Source organism: Serpula lacrymans (assembly GCF_000218685.1).
Source record: "Serpula lacrymans var. lacrymans S7.9 unplaced genomic scaffold SERLAscaffold_13, whole genome shotgun sequence".
In the NCBI taxonomy this organism is placed as follows: domain Eukaryota; kingdom Fungi; phylum Basidiomycota; class Agaricomycetes; order Boletales; family Serpulaceae; genus Serpula; species Serpula lacrymans.
In genome coordinates this window covers 3,341-17,832 of record NW_006763302.1, presented here as the reverse complement: position 1 = coordinate 17,832, position 14,492 = coordinate 3,341, and the positions used below count along the sequence as shown (strand labels likewise).

The 14,492-nt window shown below is 45.1% G+C and overlaps 8 protein-coding genes across 8 annotated transcripts; 5 read left to right on the top strand and 3 right to left on the bottom strand.

The window, feature by feature from the left end:
* Positions 1-84: 84 nt before the first annotated feature.
* SERLADRAFT_373232 (uncharacterized protein) lies at positions 85-315 on the top strand (the record flags this gene model as incomplete). The annotated part of the gene is made up of 1 exon (XM_007322339.1): positions 85-315. One exon carries the CDS (start codon positions 85-87, stop codon positions 313-315), a length of 231 nt encoding a protein of 76 aa, XP_007322401.1.
* Positions 316-451: 136 nt separating this feature from the next.
* Positions 452-2,501, top strand: SERLADRAFT_441783 (uncharacterized protein; the record flags this gene model as incomplete). The annotated part of the gene is made up of 10 exons (XM_007322338.1): positions 452-672; positions 726-740; positions 791-862; positions 917-1,081; positions 1,129-1,447; positions 1,503-1,762; positions 1,825-2,115; positions 2,191-2,263; positions 2,315-2,380; positions 2,451-2,501. The coding sequence occupies 10 exons, from the start codon at positions 452-454 to the stop codon at positions 2,499-2,501; spliced, it is 1,533 nt and encodes a 510-aa protein (XP_007322400.1).
* Positions 2,502-2,908: 407 nt separating this feature from the next.
* Positions 2,909-3,506, top strand: SERLADRAFT_476621 (uncharacterized protein; the record flags this gene model as incomplete). Its single annotated transcript, XM_007322337.1, has 1 exon — positions 2,909-3,506. A coding segment is annotated over one exon (228 nt), but the record flags the coding sequence as incomplete, so codon positions are not given.
* A 104-nt stretch (positions 3,507-3,610) lies between these two features.
* Positions 3,611-5,172, top strand: SERLADRAFT_399252 (uncharacterized protein; the record flags this gene model as incomplete). Its single annotated transcript, XM_007322336.1, has 6 exons — positions 3,611-3,681; positions 3,702-3,897; positions 3,962-4,264; positions 4,321-4,481; positions 4,535-4,553; positions 4,609-5,172. 5 exons carry the CDS (start codon positions 3,792-3,794, stop codon positions 4,971-4,973), a joined length of 954 nt encoding a protein of 317 aa, XP_007322398.1.
* SERLADRAFT_476615 (uncharacterized protein) lies at positions 5,166-6,940 on the top strand (the record flags this gene model as incomplete). Its single annotated transcript, XM_007322335.1, has 10 exons — positions 5,166-5,514; positions 5,580-5,588; positions 5,656-5,955; positions 6,030-6,158; positions 6,214-6,245; positions 6,304-6,373; positions 6,434-6,465; positions 6,521-6,557; positions 6,614-6,661; positions 6,723-6,940. 10 exons carry the CDS (start codon positions 5,323-5,325, stop codon positions 6,819-6,821), a joined length of 948 nt encoding a protein of 315 aa, XP_007322397.1.
* A 2,156-nt stretch (positions 6,941-9,096) lies between these two features.
* SERLADRAFT_476613 (uncharacterized protein) lies at positions 9,097-10,103 on the bottom strand (the record flags this gene model as incomplete). Its single annotated transcript, XM_007322334.1, has 6 exons — positions 9,097-9,148; positions 9,206-9,328; positions 9,377-9,499; positions 9,554-9,676; positions 9,725-9,844; positions 9,895-10,103. Coding segments are annotated over 5 exons (522 nt in total), but the record flags the coding sequence as incomplete, so codon positions are not given.
* A 456-nt stretch (positions 10,104-10,559) lies between these two features.
* On the bottom strand, positions 10,560-11,075 carry SERLADRAFT_399245 (uncharacterized protein; the record flags this gene model as incomplete). The annotated part of the gene is given in 3 exon segments (XM_007322333.1): positions 10,560-10,590; positions 10,605-10,707; positions 10,769-11,075. Coding segments are annotated over 3 exon segments (308 nt in total), but the record flags the coding sequence as incomplete, so codon positions are not given.
* Positions 11,076-13,184: 2,109 nt separating this feature from the next.
* Positions 13,185-13,815, bottom strand: SERLADRAFT_399244 (uncharacterized protein; the record flags this gene model as incomplete). Its single annotated transcript, XM_007322332.1, has 2 exons — positions 13,185-13,492; positions 13,629-13,815. One exon carries the CDS (start codon positions 13,454-13,456, stop codon positions 13,289-13,291), a length of 168 nt encoding a protein of 55 aa, XP_007322394.1.
* Between the last annotated feature and the right edge of the window lie 677 nt (positions 13,816-14,492).

The window sequence follows — 14,492 nt, the reverse complement described above, 5'->3', positions numbered from 1 at the left end:
TTTGCAGCGAAGTAAATGATGGTATTTTGAGTCCCTGTGCTGAATAGGGGGAAAAAGGTGAATCGAACGGTGAAGCCTTGGATAATGGTTTTTCATGGTCTCTTTCTTGTCCGACTACTTCACCTGAGTGGAAAACTCCTTTCTCGAAAAGTGGTTGGGGAGGAGCCTGACCCGCCAACTGGTTTGGAGTCTGGAAATCATCATGATTTTCCGGTATCGAACGGGACTAAGTATCACTGTGACAGCTTCGATGTAAACGAGCCGAACAAGCAAGCGGGTGTACAAAAAAGGCCAGTCACTTATTCCTATCGCTAGAAATGTCGAACAGGTGTCTTTCTATACAGTGACATCTGGCAACTGTCGAATTTGCAGAGACAATAAATTTCTCCGTCTTCTACTCTTGGACACTCTCCTTCAAGGTCGTAGTTGCTTCCCAAACAGTGACAACAACATGCATAATGGTCAGGAGTACTCGGTTGAGGACAAAGAAAAGTGTATCGACACCCAGCCAGAGATGAGGCTCAAGGTTGAAGTCGCGCCTGATCGCGTAATTGCGGGACGGTTTGGAGTGCTAGGTCCATTCTTATCCAAACTTTTTGCCAGTGGAGTTGAGGCAAGAGGTGTCGAGCGGGTGCCAGAAGATCAGCGAGAAGCCAAAAATATATGGAACAAGTGAGTCTTTATGCTCAGTTGTCTAAAGAATCATGGCATTACATGTTCTCTAGTCTGCTAATGTGGTGGTCAGTTCATCCATTTGAGGTTCGCGAAACTACTTTCACCTTGCTGCTAGGTCTGTCAATATGGTCCTCCCAGCAATTCCTATCGGAGTAGCAGCGCAATCAAGCTTTACGCTTACCTTGCCGTCAGCATTATTAGATTACTTCTGCAGTCCCGTACTGACCGTAATTTTGTTCAGACATGCCATTGCGACTATTTTCTGCTTTGGTGCATTGGGAAGTGTTGCGACTGCTTTTATCGCGACCTTGGGGCCTATAACAGGTCTACGTACCATGGTCATCACACGCTTCAGCTCAGGGCATGTCGGTGGGACTATCTACTCCATTCTCAACATCCTCACGCAGTATGCTCCGACCCTTACTTAAATGCTTACTAGCTCATGATGCATAGGCTCGGCTTCTCGGTAATGGCAGTTATCCTAGGAGGGCAGACACTTGCTAGTATCAACCCCGGCACCCTTCCCCTCGTCGTAGGAATAATCATCATTGGTGTATGCTGTCTCGTCCCGTGTTTTATCGGCTACAACATTGTACACGTTTATGAGCGCTACGTGTGGACTATCACGTTCCTCATTATGTTGTTCTTGTACGGTCTCGGCGGGAAAGCTGGATACAATATACATGCACAGAAGCCATTTGAGGATACTGGACGAGCATTATCGGCTGATATCCTCAGCTTTGGCGGTATTGTCTTTGGTTCAGTAACTGGCGTAGGTCATCTCTCTCGCCGAATATAGCAAAATTCCTCAACAAACCAAACTACAGTGGGCACCCGTTGCAGCTGACTACAACTGCCGTCTACCCGCAGACACGTCTCCCAGGAGGGTCTTCTGGCTGACATTTTTTGGGCTATGGATTCCTATCAGTTTCGTCATGACCCTCGGCGCTGCTTTGATGACCATTACAGACCCTGTTTATGTCCAAGCCTATGAGACAGGGGGAACTGGTGGGCTGATCGGTCAGGTTTTATCACAATGGGGACACGGTGGACAATTCATCCTCTTCCTCCTCGCGTTCTCTGTTGTGTAAGTCTCTCCCCCCGAAACTGAAATTCAAGTCTACTTGATGCATGTATTCACCCTGATAGCGGAAATAATATCCCGAACACCTATTCTGCTGGCCTTTCGATTCAGGCCTTGGGTCGGCCCTTCGCACTCATTCCACGCTTTTTCTGGGTATCCCTAGTGTTTGTTATCTACACAGTTGCAGCCGTTTCTGGGCGTAACCATTTTTCGGATATCATGACGAATTTCCTGAGCATCTTCAGCTATTGGATCGCCTTCTTCATCGTTGTCGTAGCAGAGGAGCATTTTATATTCCGTAGGAAAGATGGCGTGCTTGGGGGGTATAATCTTGATGATTATGACTCTCCGTCTCGGTGGGTACTGCGAGTGCTGGTGTTACAGTGTTACATATCCTTTATTGTTGACTGATTGCTTTTCTTTTGGGGAAGTCTTCCTTTGGGTGTTGCTGGTATTCTTGCTGCATGCTGTGGCGTCGCTGGCGCTGTTGTTGGGATGTCAGAAGTAGGTCGATCAGCTCTTTTCATGTGAACCTCACAAATGATTTCATCTCAGGCTTGGTACACTGGCCCTATTGGGAAAATGGCAGGCGCGGCGTACGGTGCCGATCTGGGGTCCGAGGTAAGTCAAATAAGCCCTAGCTATTATCACCCAAGCACTCATTTTGTGATTGATCTTTTGTGCAAAAAAGTTGGCTGCAGGATTTGCAGCAGTGTCTTACCCCCCCCCTTACGATGGTTAGAGATTCGGTTGACAGGTAGGTAGAGTCAACCAACCAATAGAGTCTGTTATGGTTTGGAACCGTCCATAGTGACTGTTATTGTAATAGTGATATTTTTCACGTGCTTGTGCTCGTAGTGCGTCCGTTGTACCCTGTTAGATATAGTCTGAACAGATCCTTATCCAGACTCAACGCTCTTCTGCAACTGCTGAGCACCAGGATTTTTCGCTCAGCGACCCGCTTTAATACTTTGAATGTATACATGTCTCGCTACCGCTACGCTGGATCAAGATGCATTGTAGAGGACCGGCAGCGTCCTTGGGTTGAGTAGATTTTTAGGAATGTCATCTGCTAAATCTTCTATGGCAGATTAAAGAGAGCCTCCCTCTAACCAATCAGTCAAGAATTTCTCAAGACAGAGCCAGAGATTTGAAAAGCAAAAAAACAAGATAACCAGTAAATAAGTAAATGTTAATACGAAACAAAGTAGAATCTATTTAATCTTCTGATGCCATCGCCCAACTTCAGAATGCAAATCAGGCCCACACCATCATTCCTTGACAGAGAACATTACTCGCAGCGAAGACGCCAAGTGCTCAACTCGAAACTGATTGATATCTTGCAGATCAACATATACTTTTACTCCAACACTAGTCTACGAAACAAATATTAGCTTATATAAGTTGATGGGAGATTTACTGTGAAGACATGTAAGTCGATGACATCTGAATGCATCCTACCTACCAGATGGAATCAAGGTGACATACACTACATTGCCGTATTCACTATGTTGAAAAATGCCGAATCAAGTAGCACGCAACCAAGAAAGGATGGGGAGTTTCTGCAGGACGGAAGGTTGCGACCACGAGCTCGATTGCATTACTAGGAGTAGTAAACTTGACTTCAGTACACCGGAGAGTTGCTGGGTACAATATTTCGTGATCTATACGGAGGAAAAGAGAAGAAAATACGATGAGGGGAAAACGCAGAATGTAGTACGACTCACCAAGAGGTCGAAATCGAAGCAAATGATCCACAATCCATACATGTTTCAAGAGAGTCACGGAATTTCGCTACGGTCACCGTCACGGTGATGAATATCCCGGAATCACCGCGACGTCTCTGACTACGATTGACCACAATAAGTACTACTAGGTCCTTGACCAAGGTTACTGACAGGAATGCTTGTTACTGGTTCACATCCGCTCACTGGAATAATTTAGATCGGAATTCAGGGCACTTGCCGCCCTGTCTTATATGCAGCTCACAGGTCACCCATATACTGCATCGAAGGACCGTAACGTTCATATCATGGAGGAACAGAGACCTTCTACACCACCTGCAAACCCGTCTCGTTCTACTGAATTTCAGTTAACTCCAGAGAAGATAAAACAGATAGAGATAAACAGGCTAAGAGGTGCGTGTGGCACAAACATTCGTGATCACCTTTCAATAAGATCACCGATTTTGGGTGTTCGCAGCGAAAGCCAAGCAACGTCAACGAGAGCAAGCATCCTCTAGTGCATCTTCTGTTCTAAATGCAAACAATAAACGTCCGCTCGGTGTCGTTCCCGCTGTCTCTACCTCTCCGACGGTACCTAAGACAACTCCCGCCCCCCTGAAACGCGACTCGCGATTGGGAAAATACTTCGAATATGATTTGTCCAAGATGGTTAACTCCAAGGGTGGTTTCTTGGTTGAAGATGGGAAGGAGTTTGACGAGGACTCGAGAGTGAAGGAACGCGAACGCGAACGGCAGCGGGCAATGCAAAACGTGGAACCTCGTACGCTCCTCTGCTTATATGGCTTCTTTCACGTTGTATTGACAGTGGTACCCCAGCTGTGTTTTTGGACCCAGAACGTAATCCTAAATGCAAAGAGTGCCAGTCCATCGACATTGACAACACGTTCAAGAAAATATTCGGGTGTCTGGTGTGCAATAAATGTAAAGATGATTTTCCAGAGAAATATAGTCTACTCACAAAGACCGAGTGCAAAGAGGTACGCTACGAGTAGTCAAACAACGAGGTCATACTTTTGACTATTGTTAATAGGACTATCTTCTCACTGATTGTGCGCTCTTATTTGACCCCAATTTGTCTTTTCCCTTATCTTCTGACTTTAACAGCTGAGCTTCGAGATCACGACTTGCTTCCTCATCTTCTGAAAGCGAACCCTCACAAATCAACGTTTGCAAACATGATGCTCTTCCTACGATTTCAAGTGGAGGAATTTGCATGGAAGAAATGGGGTTCTTCCGAGGCGTTAGACGCAGAATGGGAACGGCGAACAGCTGAAAAGAAGAAGAAGAAAAACAAGAAATTTGAAGAGTCCTTGAAAGACTTGCGCAGGCGCACGAGAGAAGGTGTCTGGCAGAGACGGAAGGATAAGGAGCACAAACACGTATTTAGTGTGGTCGAAGGGATTGCTGATGGAGGTGGACAGCAGGTCTGTCATGAATGCGGGTTCACCATCGATGTGGAGGTCTTTTGAATAGTAGAGCTCGTTCATTAATTTAAATCTACTTATTGTACTAGTTTTGTTGACAGCTAGCTGTTTGGATGCTCGTTGTCATTGTTGTCATTGGATGCTCACTGTATCCTGCACTGTACAACACATGTCATCAATAAGTAGCAGGTGATAATCACGCGCTACATAAGTGCGCTTGCTAATAGCAATCCGGTCATACTTCTTAGCCGTCTGCCACGCCTCAGGATATTACTGCCAATCACTGGCCTTAAAGTCTCGTTCCTTCTATGAAGGGACTACCGCATCGCACCATTTAACCCTTCCAATCCTTTTATCAAGCTGTCCTGATCTCTTTCGCATTTCTAGTTTCACGATGGAAGACACCGACCAAGTTGAACACGAGAAAATCACCACTGCTCTCGAAGTCGAGCAGATCGAAGTAAATTTATTTCGCTCGAAAGCCCTTTGGGTTCCAACACGGGCTCGAGGCGTATTTGGAGGGCAAGTGATATCGCAAGCTATTGTATCTGCCACGAACTGTGTAGATCCTGGCTTTGGGTTACATGTAAGTCCCATTTGAACTGCCATCCATGGACCGTTCCTAAGTTTATGCGACGTCCCATGTTTCAGTCTCTTCATGTGAGTATCTTGAATCAATCCTGGCGCACGGGTCTTTTCCCTTTATCGTGCTCATTCTTGCATGGAGTGTTATTTCTTACTCAGCGCATCACCCGCTGTCCCTATCCTCTACTTCGTCGAGCGTCTCCGGGAAGGCAGGTCCTATAGTACCCGGAGTGTCAAGGCTGTTCAAAATGGAAAGATCATATTTCATCTCTTGTGCTCTTTCCACCGCGGAGAACCCTGGCAACCAACGTACCAATGGCCTATGCCACACGACGTCCCGAATTTAGAGGACTGTGAGCTGGAAGAGACATTGTTCCGACGCCTTGCGTCGAGGCCAGGGTTACATGAGAAAGTTCGGGAAATATATTTGACGTATACTGAGGTGAGCTTTGGTGAATTACTGAACGGCAGTTGTTAAGGATTCAACGGATATTTGTTTTCTATTGTGACCACTAGGAGCGTACGAAGGGACCTATAGCAGTTAGACGTGCAAAGCGGGACGACTCTTCCGCGGATGGAACAATCACTTCAATGTACTGGATGCAATCACGAAGTATTCCCCATTATGAAGCGCCATTCCAAAAAGTACGCCTCCCTCGATGAAAGTACAGCATAAAATATCTAATATACGAAACCTCAGTGCATCTTGGCTTATCTTTCGGATTTGAATTTGTATGTCCCAGTATTATTATTTAGGAACATGTTTCCGATCATACGGTTTACTCAACAGCATTACTGCCGCCGCTAATGTTCTCAAGCTAAAGAGGTATGCCAGAGGCCCGGATGCACATTCCATGAGTGTTAGTTCAATTTGTTGTTTGTCTCGATGTTCCGACATATCTGACATATTCTACCGTTAGTCGACACTGGACCATTCTATATATTACTACAAGTACGCAAAACGCAAATGTTATTAGTGCTGGGAACTTCAACTCACAATTGTTTAGTGATGACTTCGATTGTGGAGATGGCCTTTTATACGTTGTACGTCAATCTTCGTCTTCCATAGTTTTTGTCTCTGACTGATGATGTGCTCATAGGTTGTTTGCCCACGAGCTGCTTCTGGAAGGGCCATCGTGCAAGGTCGGGTAAATCCCATCCCTTTTTCAACAAAATATCGGCTGGTTAATGATATCCTCTTTCCTTCAGCTGTACTCCCGCGCCGGTAGTTTGGTAGCCGTCACCACCCAGGAAGGTGTTGTTCGTGCCGATAGGAGGGCGCCGGAGGATACCAAAGCAAAGCTGTGATGCAGCATAGATCACCATCTTATCCCGACACTATTGATTTAATTAATTAATTAAGGATATCTTTTTACCATATTCCCAAGAGTTCTATATCGTGAATCAAGTCATACAGGTGCTCTAAAGTTAGGTATCTATTTCAGAAAGGTTTCAACCCGTAGGCGTCGAGCGCTGAGCTCCCGGCAGGAAAATCAGACAGTCCTGCAATGGATTTACGGATCCTCAACGTTCAGCAGCAAAAGGGACATACACCTTGTAATTAAGGGATGCTACAATGTCCCTCTCGGTTTTACACTGTGCAGCATGCCACAAATATGTCCATGAGGGGATAAGCTGTGAGTAGCACAGAATTCATGGGAGTGGCTGAAATTTATGAGTTTGAATGATGTGGTTCTCATAACAGCAGGGACGTGTCAAGAAAGGTCCCACAATGTAGTGTGGTGTCTATCAAGAAGCTGGAGGGGGGTATGCCCATATGTCTACCAAATGGGTGCTTTAACATGATGCATCGTCCAAACACACACATATATATGCATGTTCATCTTTCGGCTCTGCACTAACTCATTATGAATCGAAAGCCGTATGGTCGAAGAAAACATTTTACATTGTCATCCATATCCATCATACCCGTGTATTAACCTGAATGGCGGCAAGTGCCCGCTTAGATGCTGCCTGCACACGGGCATCACTATAGCGATCATTAAGCATCTTCTGAAGACCGGCAACATATCCAGCTTTCAACATTTTCACCCGGACTTCCTCTGCTAAATCGTCAGCCATGCTCGTTTACGAGAAGAAAAGAGTCGCCTACCATACTGCGCGAGATGTGTTGAAATATCGGCACTGTCCTCCCTTATGTGCCACCGATGAATAAAAAGAATATATACGCAATCTAACATGGCATCCATTATACCGGAGTCATTCATCATACGGCGGCAATCTTCTGAAGAATCGTCAGTATGGGATCAAAAGCAAACGGGGCAGTGATGGAATACCGTTCTCTGCGAACACTGTGATTGCTTTCACACACGCTAATCGTACATCTTCATCACTATCATTCAGCCTACCTCTGAGATTATCGAGAAAGCGAGATTCCAGTATCTTGTTTCGAAGTATCTCTGTTAAACAGTCAGCTGTGCTCATATGTGTCATCTCAGATGCCCACCATGTTTGGCACACTCCGCAATGGCATTAACACATGATATTCTTAATTTTGATTTGGTATGAAAGAACATATTTTGGAGAGAATCTAGAAAGCCAATTTTAAGCATCTCATTTTGGCATATGGCTGACGAATCGTTAGCGAAGGGGTTGAAAGTTATCAGGGCAGTGTTGGCCTACCATGCTCTGCAAAGACCGCAATTGCCTTCACTGACACTCGCCGCACATCCGAGTCATAATCACTGAGCCTATCTCTCAGATCCTCAAGAACGTGAGGTCCCAGAATCTTGTTTCTAAGCATTTCTGTTGAACTGTTAACTACGCGTAAAAGCGCCAGCTCAATAATGCCCACCATGTTTGGCACATTTCGCAACAGCGTCAATAGATGAACATCTTGATTTCGGCTCGCTATGGTGGAACAAATTTTGGAGAGAGTCTAGAAAGCCAATTCTAAGCACCTCGTTTTGGCATGCGTCTGAAAAATCGTTAGCAAAGGGACTGAAAGTCATCAGTGCAATGATGGCCTACTATGCTCTGCAAAGACTTCAATTGCATTCACAGACGCTTGTCTCACGTTGAAGAAATCATCACTAAGCCCATCTCTCAAATCTTCAAGGACGTGAGATTCTAGCATCTTGCTTAGAAGTATCTCTGTTGAACTGTCAGCTGTGCCTTAACGAGCCAGCTCAAATGCCCACCATATTTAGCACATTCCACAATGGCACTAACAGATAATTCTCTTAATTCCCACTCGCTATGATGGAACAATTTCCGGAAGGAGTCCAGAACGCCAATGTTAATCATCTCGCTTTGGCATGTGTCTGACGAACCATTAGCGACGGGGCTGAAAGTGATCAGGGCAGTGATAGCCTACCATCCTCTGCAAACACTGCAATTGCCTTCACAGATGCTTCACGCACGTGGTAATTATCGTCATGAATAAGCCTGTCTCTGAAATCCTCAAGAAAATGAGATTTCAGCATTTTGTTTAGAAGTTTCTCTGTTCAACTGTCAGCTGTACTTAAATGCGCCATCTCAAAGACGCCCACCATATTTGGCACATTCAGCAACGGTACTAAGGGAAGAGTGTCTCGACTGCCAGTGGGTAAAGTGGAATAATTTTTGGAGAGAGTCCAGAACACCAACTTGAAGCATCTCGTTTTGACCTGCGTCTGACGAATCGTTAGCAACAGGGCTGAAAGTGATCGGGCGGGGCAGTGATGGCCTACCATGCTCTGCCAAGACTGTGATCGCCTTCATAGACGCTCGTCGCACATCCCAGTCACTATCAGTGAGCCTATCTCTCAAATCCTCAAGAAAGTGAGATTCCAGCATCTCGCTTCGTATTACCTCTGTTGAGTGTCAACTGTGCTCAGACGCACCATCTTAAAGATGCCCACCATGTTTGGCACATCCCGCAACAACCTCAAGAGATCTTTGTCTGGTCTGCCAGCTAGTATCATTGCACATTTTTTGGAGAGGATCCACGATGCCAATTTCTATCAGTCGGGTATAACTATCATCTGACGAGCCATAAACGACCGCGCCAAAAAGTCAGGAGAATGGCAAAAACATACCATACTTGGCGAAGGCATCCACTACGTCCAAAGAGACAAGTCGGACATCTTCATCGCTACTATCAAGCCTATCTCTTATGTCGTTAAGAAAGTGATGGTCCAACATCACACTTCGAAGTGTGTCTATCGAACCGTTAGCTATGATAAAATATGAAAATGTGGGAACCCTGCCATATTTTGCTAGCCGTGCAATAGAACCAAGTGCCGATATTGATATCTGCTGCTGGATAGAGTTTGATGTCTGTAGAAACTCCAAGAACTTATCTTCAATCATTTTCCCTCGACAGTCATCTAGGATTGTATCTCGGCAGTGATGCAAAACAAATTAACAAGCAGCATACCACGTTGAGCATAACCGTCGATTAATTCGGGCGCATTTGCGTCGTCATCCCGTATTTGCTCTTCCAGGGCCGCTAAAAATTTCAGTTGTAGCAGCCTTGGCCGAAATTCGTCTGCAATTTCTGTCAGGCAAAGCCGTTTGGAATGATATGAGTTGAATACTATGTACCGCACACCATTAATTGCGGTAACACCTTGAGCACAGCTTTGCAAATCTCCTTGTCTTGAGACGTTAAGTTCTCAGACAGCAATGTTAGGATATCATTGCTAAGTTTAAGTCGTAAATTGCCTGTGTGTTCATTAGCTTCAGCACTTCCTGACGTGAAATATAATACCTAACGCAGCCAAACTTGGCATTGTATCGATGGCTGCGAGCTTTAGACCGATGAGTTTTGCCTTAGGATTCAGCATTTTGATAAGACGCTCATCCCAGTCGGGAACACGCTCTCCCAGTTCACCAGAAACTATAGTTCGTCAATTTTCAGATATGCTGATAAAATACCAAGACTCACAGTAGTCAGCAAACACCATCACAAAATCGCGAACAATATTAACATTTTCATCCTTCTTAATCAATTGATCCAAAGCACCACGTGTGGCAGATGATTGCAAGCTGAATTTTGACATGAGTGATAGCAGGAAGACAGGAAAATGGATACAATATCACCTTATTTTCCATGGTTCTGCTTCGCGAAGCTGGGCCAACAAATTCAACAACTGTGGCTGAAAATTCTCATCCGTCATTTTAGTCTCGAGAGCCTGTAACAGACGGCAGGGCAAATCCTCTAGTTGACAAAGATTGCGACGTCCAGCAGCTATAGTGTAATTGTTATTTATAGGAACCTCCACCACTGTCTTTTGAATATACATACATACCTGATGATAACATCACCTTTAGACGGTGGAGCCACACATCTCGAGTATTATCGTTGAGTTTTTTCATATCCATAATGACCTCGTGAGCCTTAGAATAATCAAAGACGTCCATCTCCACTATATCATCCCAGTCTTCTATCCGATAGATGGCATCTGCATCGTGCCCTGCTGCCATGCCAATAAGGTCACTCAGACGCTGACTATCATGTGGGTTTAATTGAGCCCTCGGACCATAATCTTTGCAGAATGCGACTGAGACATGTATTTTCTGGCCAGGCTGAATCAGGCGGCCAGCCCCACGATGAGGTCTGTAGCCCAAGGGTCAATTGTTGCTCAATGGATAAACAAAGTTCACGTACCGCCAAGTGTGACCATGATCATTCTTGTAAGTAAGTCTCTTCACTGGAAGCCACTCTAAAATGTGCCATGTTCCCTTTAACGACTCGTGGACTGTACCCAGCTGTTCCCAGTCCCATTCCACTACTGAAGCATGCAGCTTCAAATTGAGCCCCGCTGACATCACTTCATAAGACATCCATAACGATGAGGGGGACCGACTGTTCATGCCTTGGTTCTCGTTGATTCCCCCACCACTAGGCACATTAGTATATGTACAAATAGTAGTATGTATAGAATGCTCACATGTCGGAATGGGTTCCGGTAAACCAAACCTCCTTAACTCTCGGGCGCCTATCCATTTGCATAGCTCGAGGTCTCTGTAATCCTTCCGCGAAAACGATTTCCCTACGGCTATTCGCATTTTGCCATTTGTCTTGCGCCTTTCCAAATTCTGTGTGGTGATTGATCAAGATTGTGCGATAGGTTTCTTTCTTACTTTCTCCATGACTCCGCCCTGCACATATTCAGGTAGGAATTTCACACGACGCTCATCCAGGGCAAGAGCATGGCGAAAGTAGCAGATATGACCTGAATCCAGTGTACCAGGTAAATCCTTCCCTCTGACGATACCAATGGATGATACCGTATCCCTAAAGGACAGGGTCAGAACAGAGTCGAAAAACATGCATAGATATCACACCAGACGCCAACAAAATGAACTTTCACGTCTCTTGAGAATGTCTCCTTGAAGCGGCCTGCTAAGGAGAGAGGTCGTTCCTTCGGCGATTCGTCTTCCATCGGAGGACTCAGATTCGTTGGTTCGATCTTCTTAGACAGCTTCTCTTTCAATGAAGAAAAACGCTTCAAAAGCGTCGCCTTAGTGGCGGTCCTGCCCTTGTCCTTTGGGAAGGGCTGGTCGTTTTGAGAATTTACATACAATGCATAGGCGCTGTGGCGGATAGTAAATGCCAATGGTGATAAGTACAGAATTTGTCAACATACAACGGAATTTGCTCTTCGTTTCCCTTGTGGATAAGGCCAACCTATTGGAATACATGATGTTCACTATATCCCACGATGATAAATATGCGATTGCAAAAGAAGCACCTCATGAATCATGGCTGCGAGTACCCGAACTTGGTATGCACCTCGAGAAAATCCTGCATGGAAATCAGATAATTACGTGACTGATAATTCACTCGACCTCACCGAAAAGATAAATAACATCTCCTTCTTGGTAGTTTTCAGAAAGCCAGCGGTAAGCATGCTTGATAATGCGCTCAAAGTTCCTACCATAGGATGATAAAACCAAATTTGCACTTTCGGCAATGCACATACCAGGCAATTGCAAGGTCAACCTTGTTATCGATGATTTGTGCCCAGTACCTAAGTGACTTCCACGAAGACTCGGCATATGTTCCAATGCCACTGTTATAGTAGGTGAGTTGATTATCGTCTTGTCCTTTGAGCACCTGACTGTATAACTCGATGACATTCGTGTTCTGCAAGTGAAAAATGAGAAGGGAAGTTGCTCCCAAAACGCGAAGACCTACCTTCGCCCCATATTGGTTAGATGTACCATCGATGTAGACTACGAGATTTCTGCCTTTTCTCTTAGTTGGGTCTTTGTTGTCTCGATCCTCGAGACAATGACATTGCACCTTTTCTTGATCGTTGTCTGGACTATTAATACAACATTAGAAATATATTTGAGGCATGCAGTTCATAAGGCAACGCACCTTACCGACCCCAGCATAAGGGAGAATAAAAATTAACAATAAGGTTGTGGTTGTGCTGGGTATCCAGCTGTGTCAATAGTGAGAGGGAAAGGGATTCAAGATATACACCCACTGCAATTCCCACACAACTAGGTGACACCATTTTGGTACGAGCACAAGATTGTTCTGCGGTTCTGACGCCCAACTGGCACAATACAATACTTTGTGATAAGTAAATTGGGGACATGATGGAGAAGTATGTCACACTAATCACCGTGCGCGCTATACTAGTCACATCAGTTCAAAAGTCACAAGTTCCTGACGCCAGCTCATTAACTAATCCCAAACTACTGACGCTCGATGGTCCAAATCCAGAACTACTCAACATAAAAATACTCCCAATCTGACCTCCGACCCAACCACTCACTTCGCCCTAGCTGAGTCAGAGGCAGTGCAAGCGGGATTAGCTCGAACACGCTATGCAACTCCTGTCGCACAAAGTATTGACGCTAAGTTCAATCTCGCTTAGCTGAGTCATCCTCTTCATTAGCCTAGTTGTTCTGTTGACGCTGTCCCCTCGCCTGTGTTCTAAAGCTCCGTCTACAAGGTGTCGCGGGATCTCAAATTTCATCATTGGCTAACACGTGATTTTTCAACGTTTCAATGTGTAAGTATGTTGCTTCAAACATGACAAACATCACAATTTTGACTTACTACATCTGCTTACTACATCTGCCATTTCCTTTCTCTATGTCCCCGATATCTCTATTGAACCCAAACCTTGGGGATAAAAACTCAAACAGCACGTGCAGGACATGCTATCTCTGTGTGATATAAATGTCCACTTCTCACAAATGGCCCACAGGCTGTCCATGAAAGGACTAGCGTCGAAGAAGTAGAGGAGTATTTTTTATTTACCGCCGCGGAGCACAATTTTGTCCCATCAGTAGCTTAAGCATCCCTTTGATGTTTATCAAATTCTTCACCAGGCGCCTGGTGTGTTATAAGGGATCGGGTAGAACCTATGATTGTCCTTTCTAGGTCCGTCAAACTGACTACAATTCGCTCATGGATGCAATTGCGTAGTACATATCACCCTCCTTGATTCTATACCCTGCGTCCCTGTGGGCTAACCAGAAGTCTCATGCTAGCAACTCACTCTCCTTTTGGACGACATCTCAAGTCAATGGTCAGCCGTAGGTTAACCTGGGGAAGTAAAAAATACTTAGGTGGCTTGAGGCGCTTGAGGTATCGGGCAGATTGGGGACTCCGAAAAGTTGAAGTCCTAACACCAATTTCGACGTGCGTCTCTTCAGTGCCATTAATACCATTTGTAAAGTATGATTAGTACGGGTTTATTAGAGTGAGAGATTAAATGAAAAGATACATTTCTTTCGTCAGCGATGATGTAAATCAATTACAAAGCTGAAAACTCACTATAGAATTCTAAAGGCCTATCTCCGAACACGCTAAATCAAATGCAATTAATCTGATTGGCTGGAGGTAAGCAATGACTCATCCGCAGTAGAAGGCGCAATGATCACGCCATAAGGCGTGGACCAATAGCGTATATATCTCAAGGTCACGTCATAACACGTGCCATTCCTTCTCGAACATTCCATAAGCGCGCGCCTATTCGGTCACGTGCCACGGTCCGGGGGTACCGG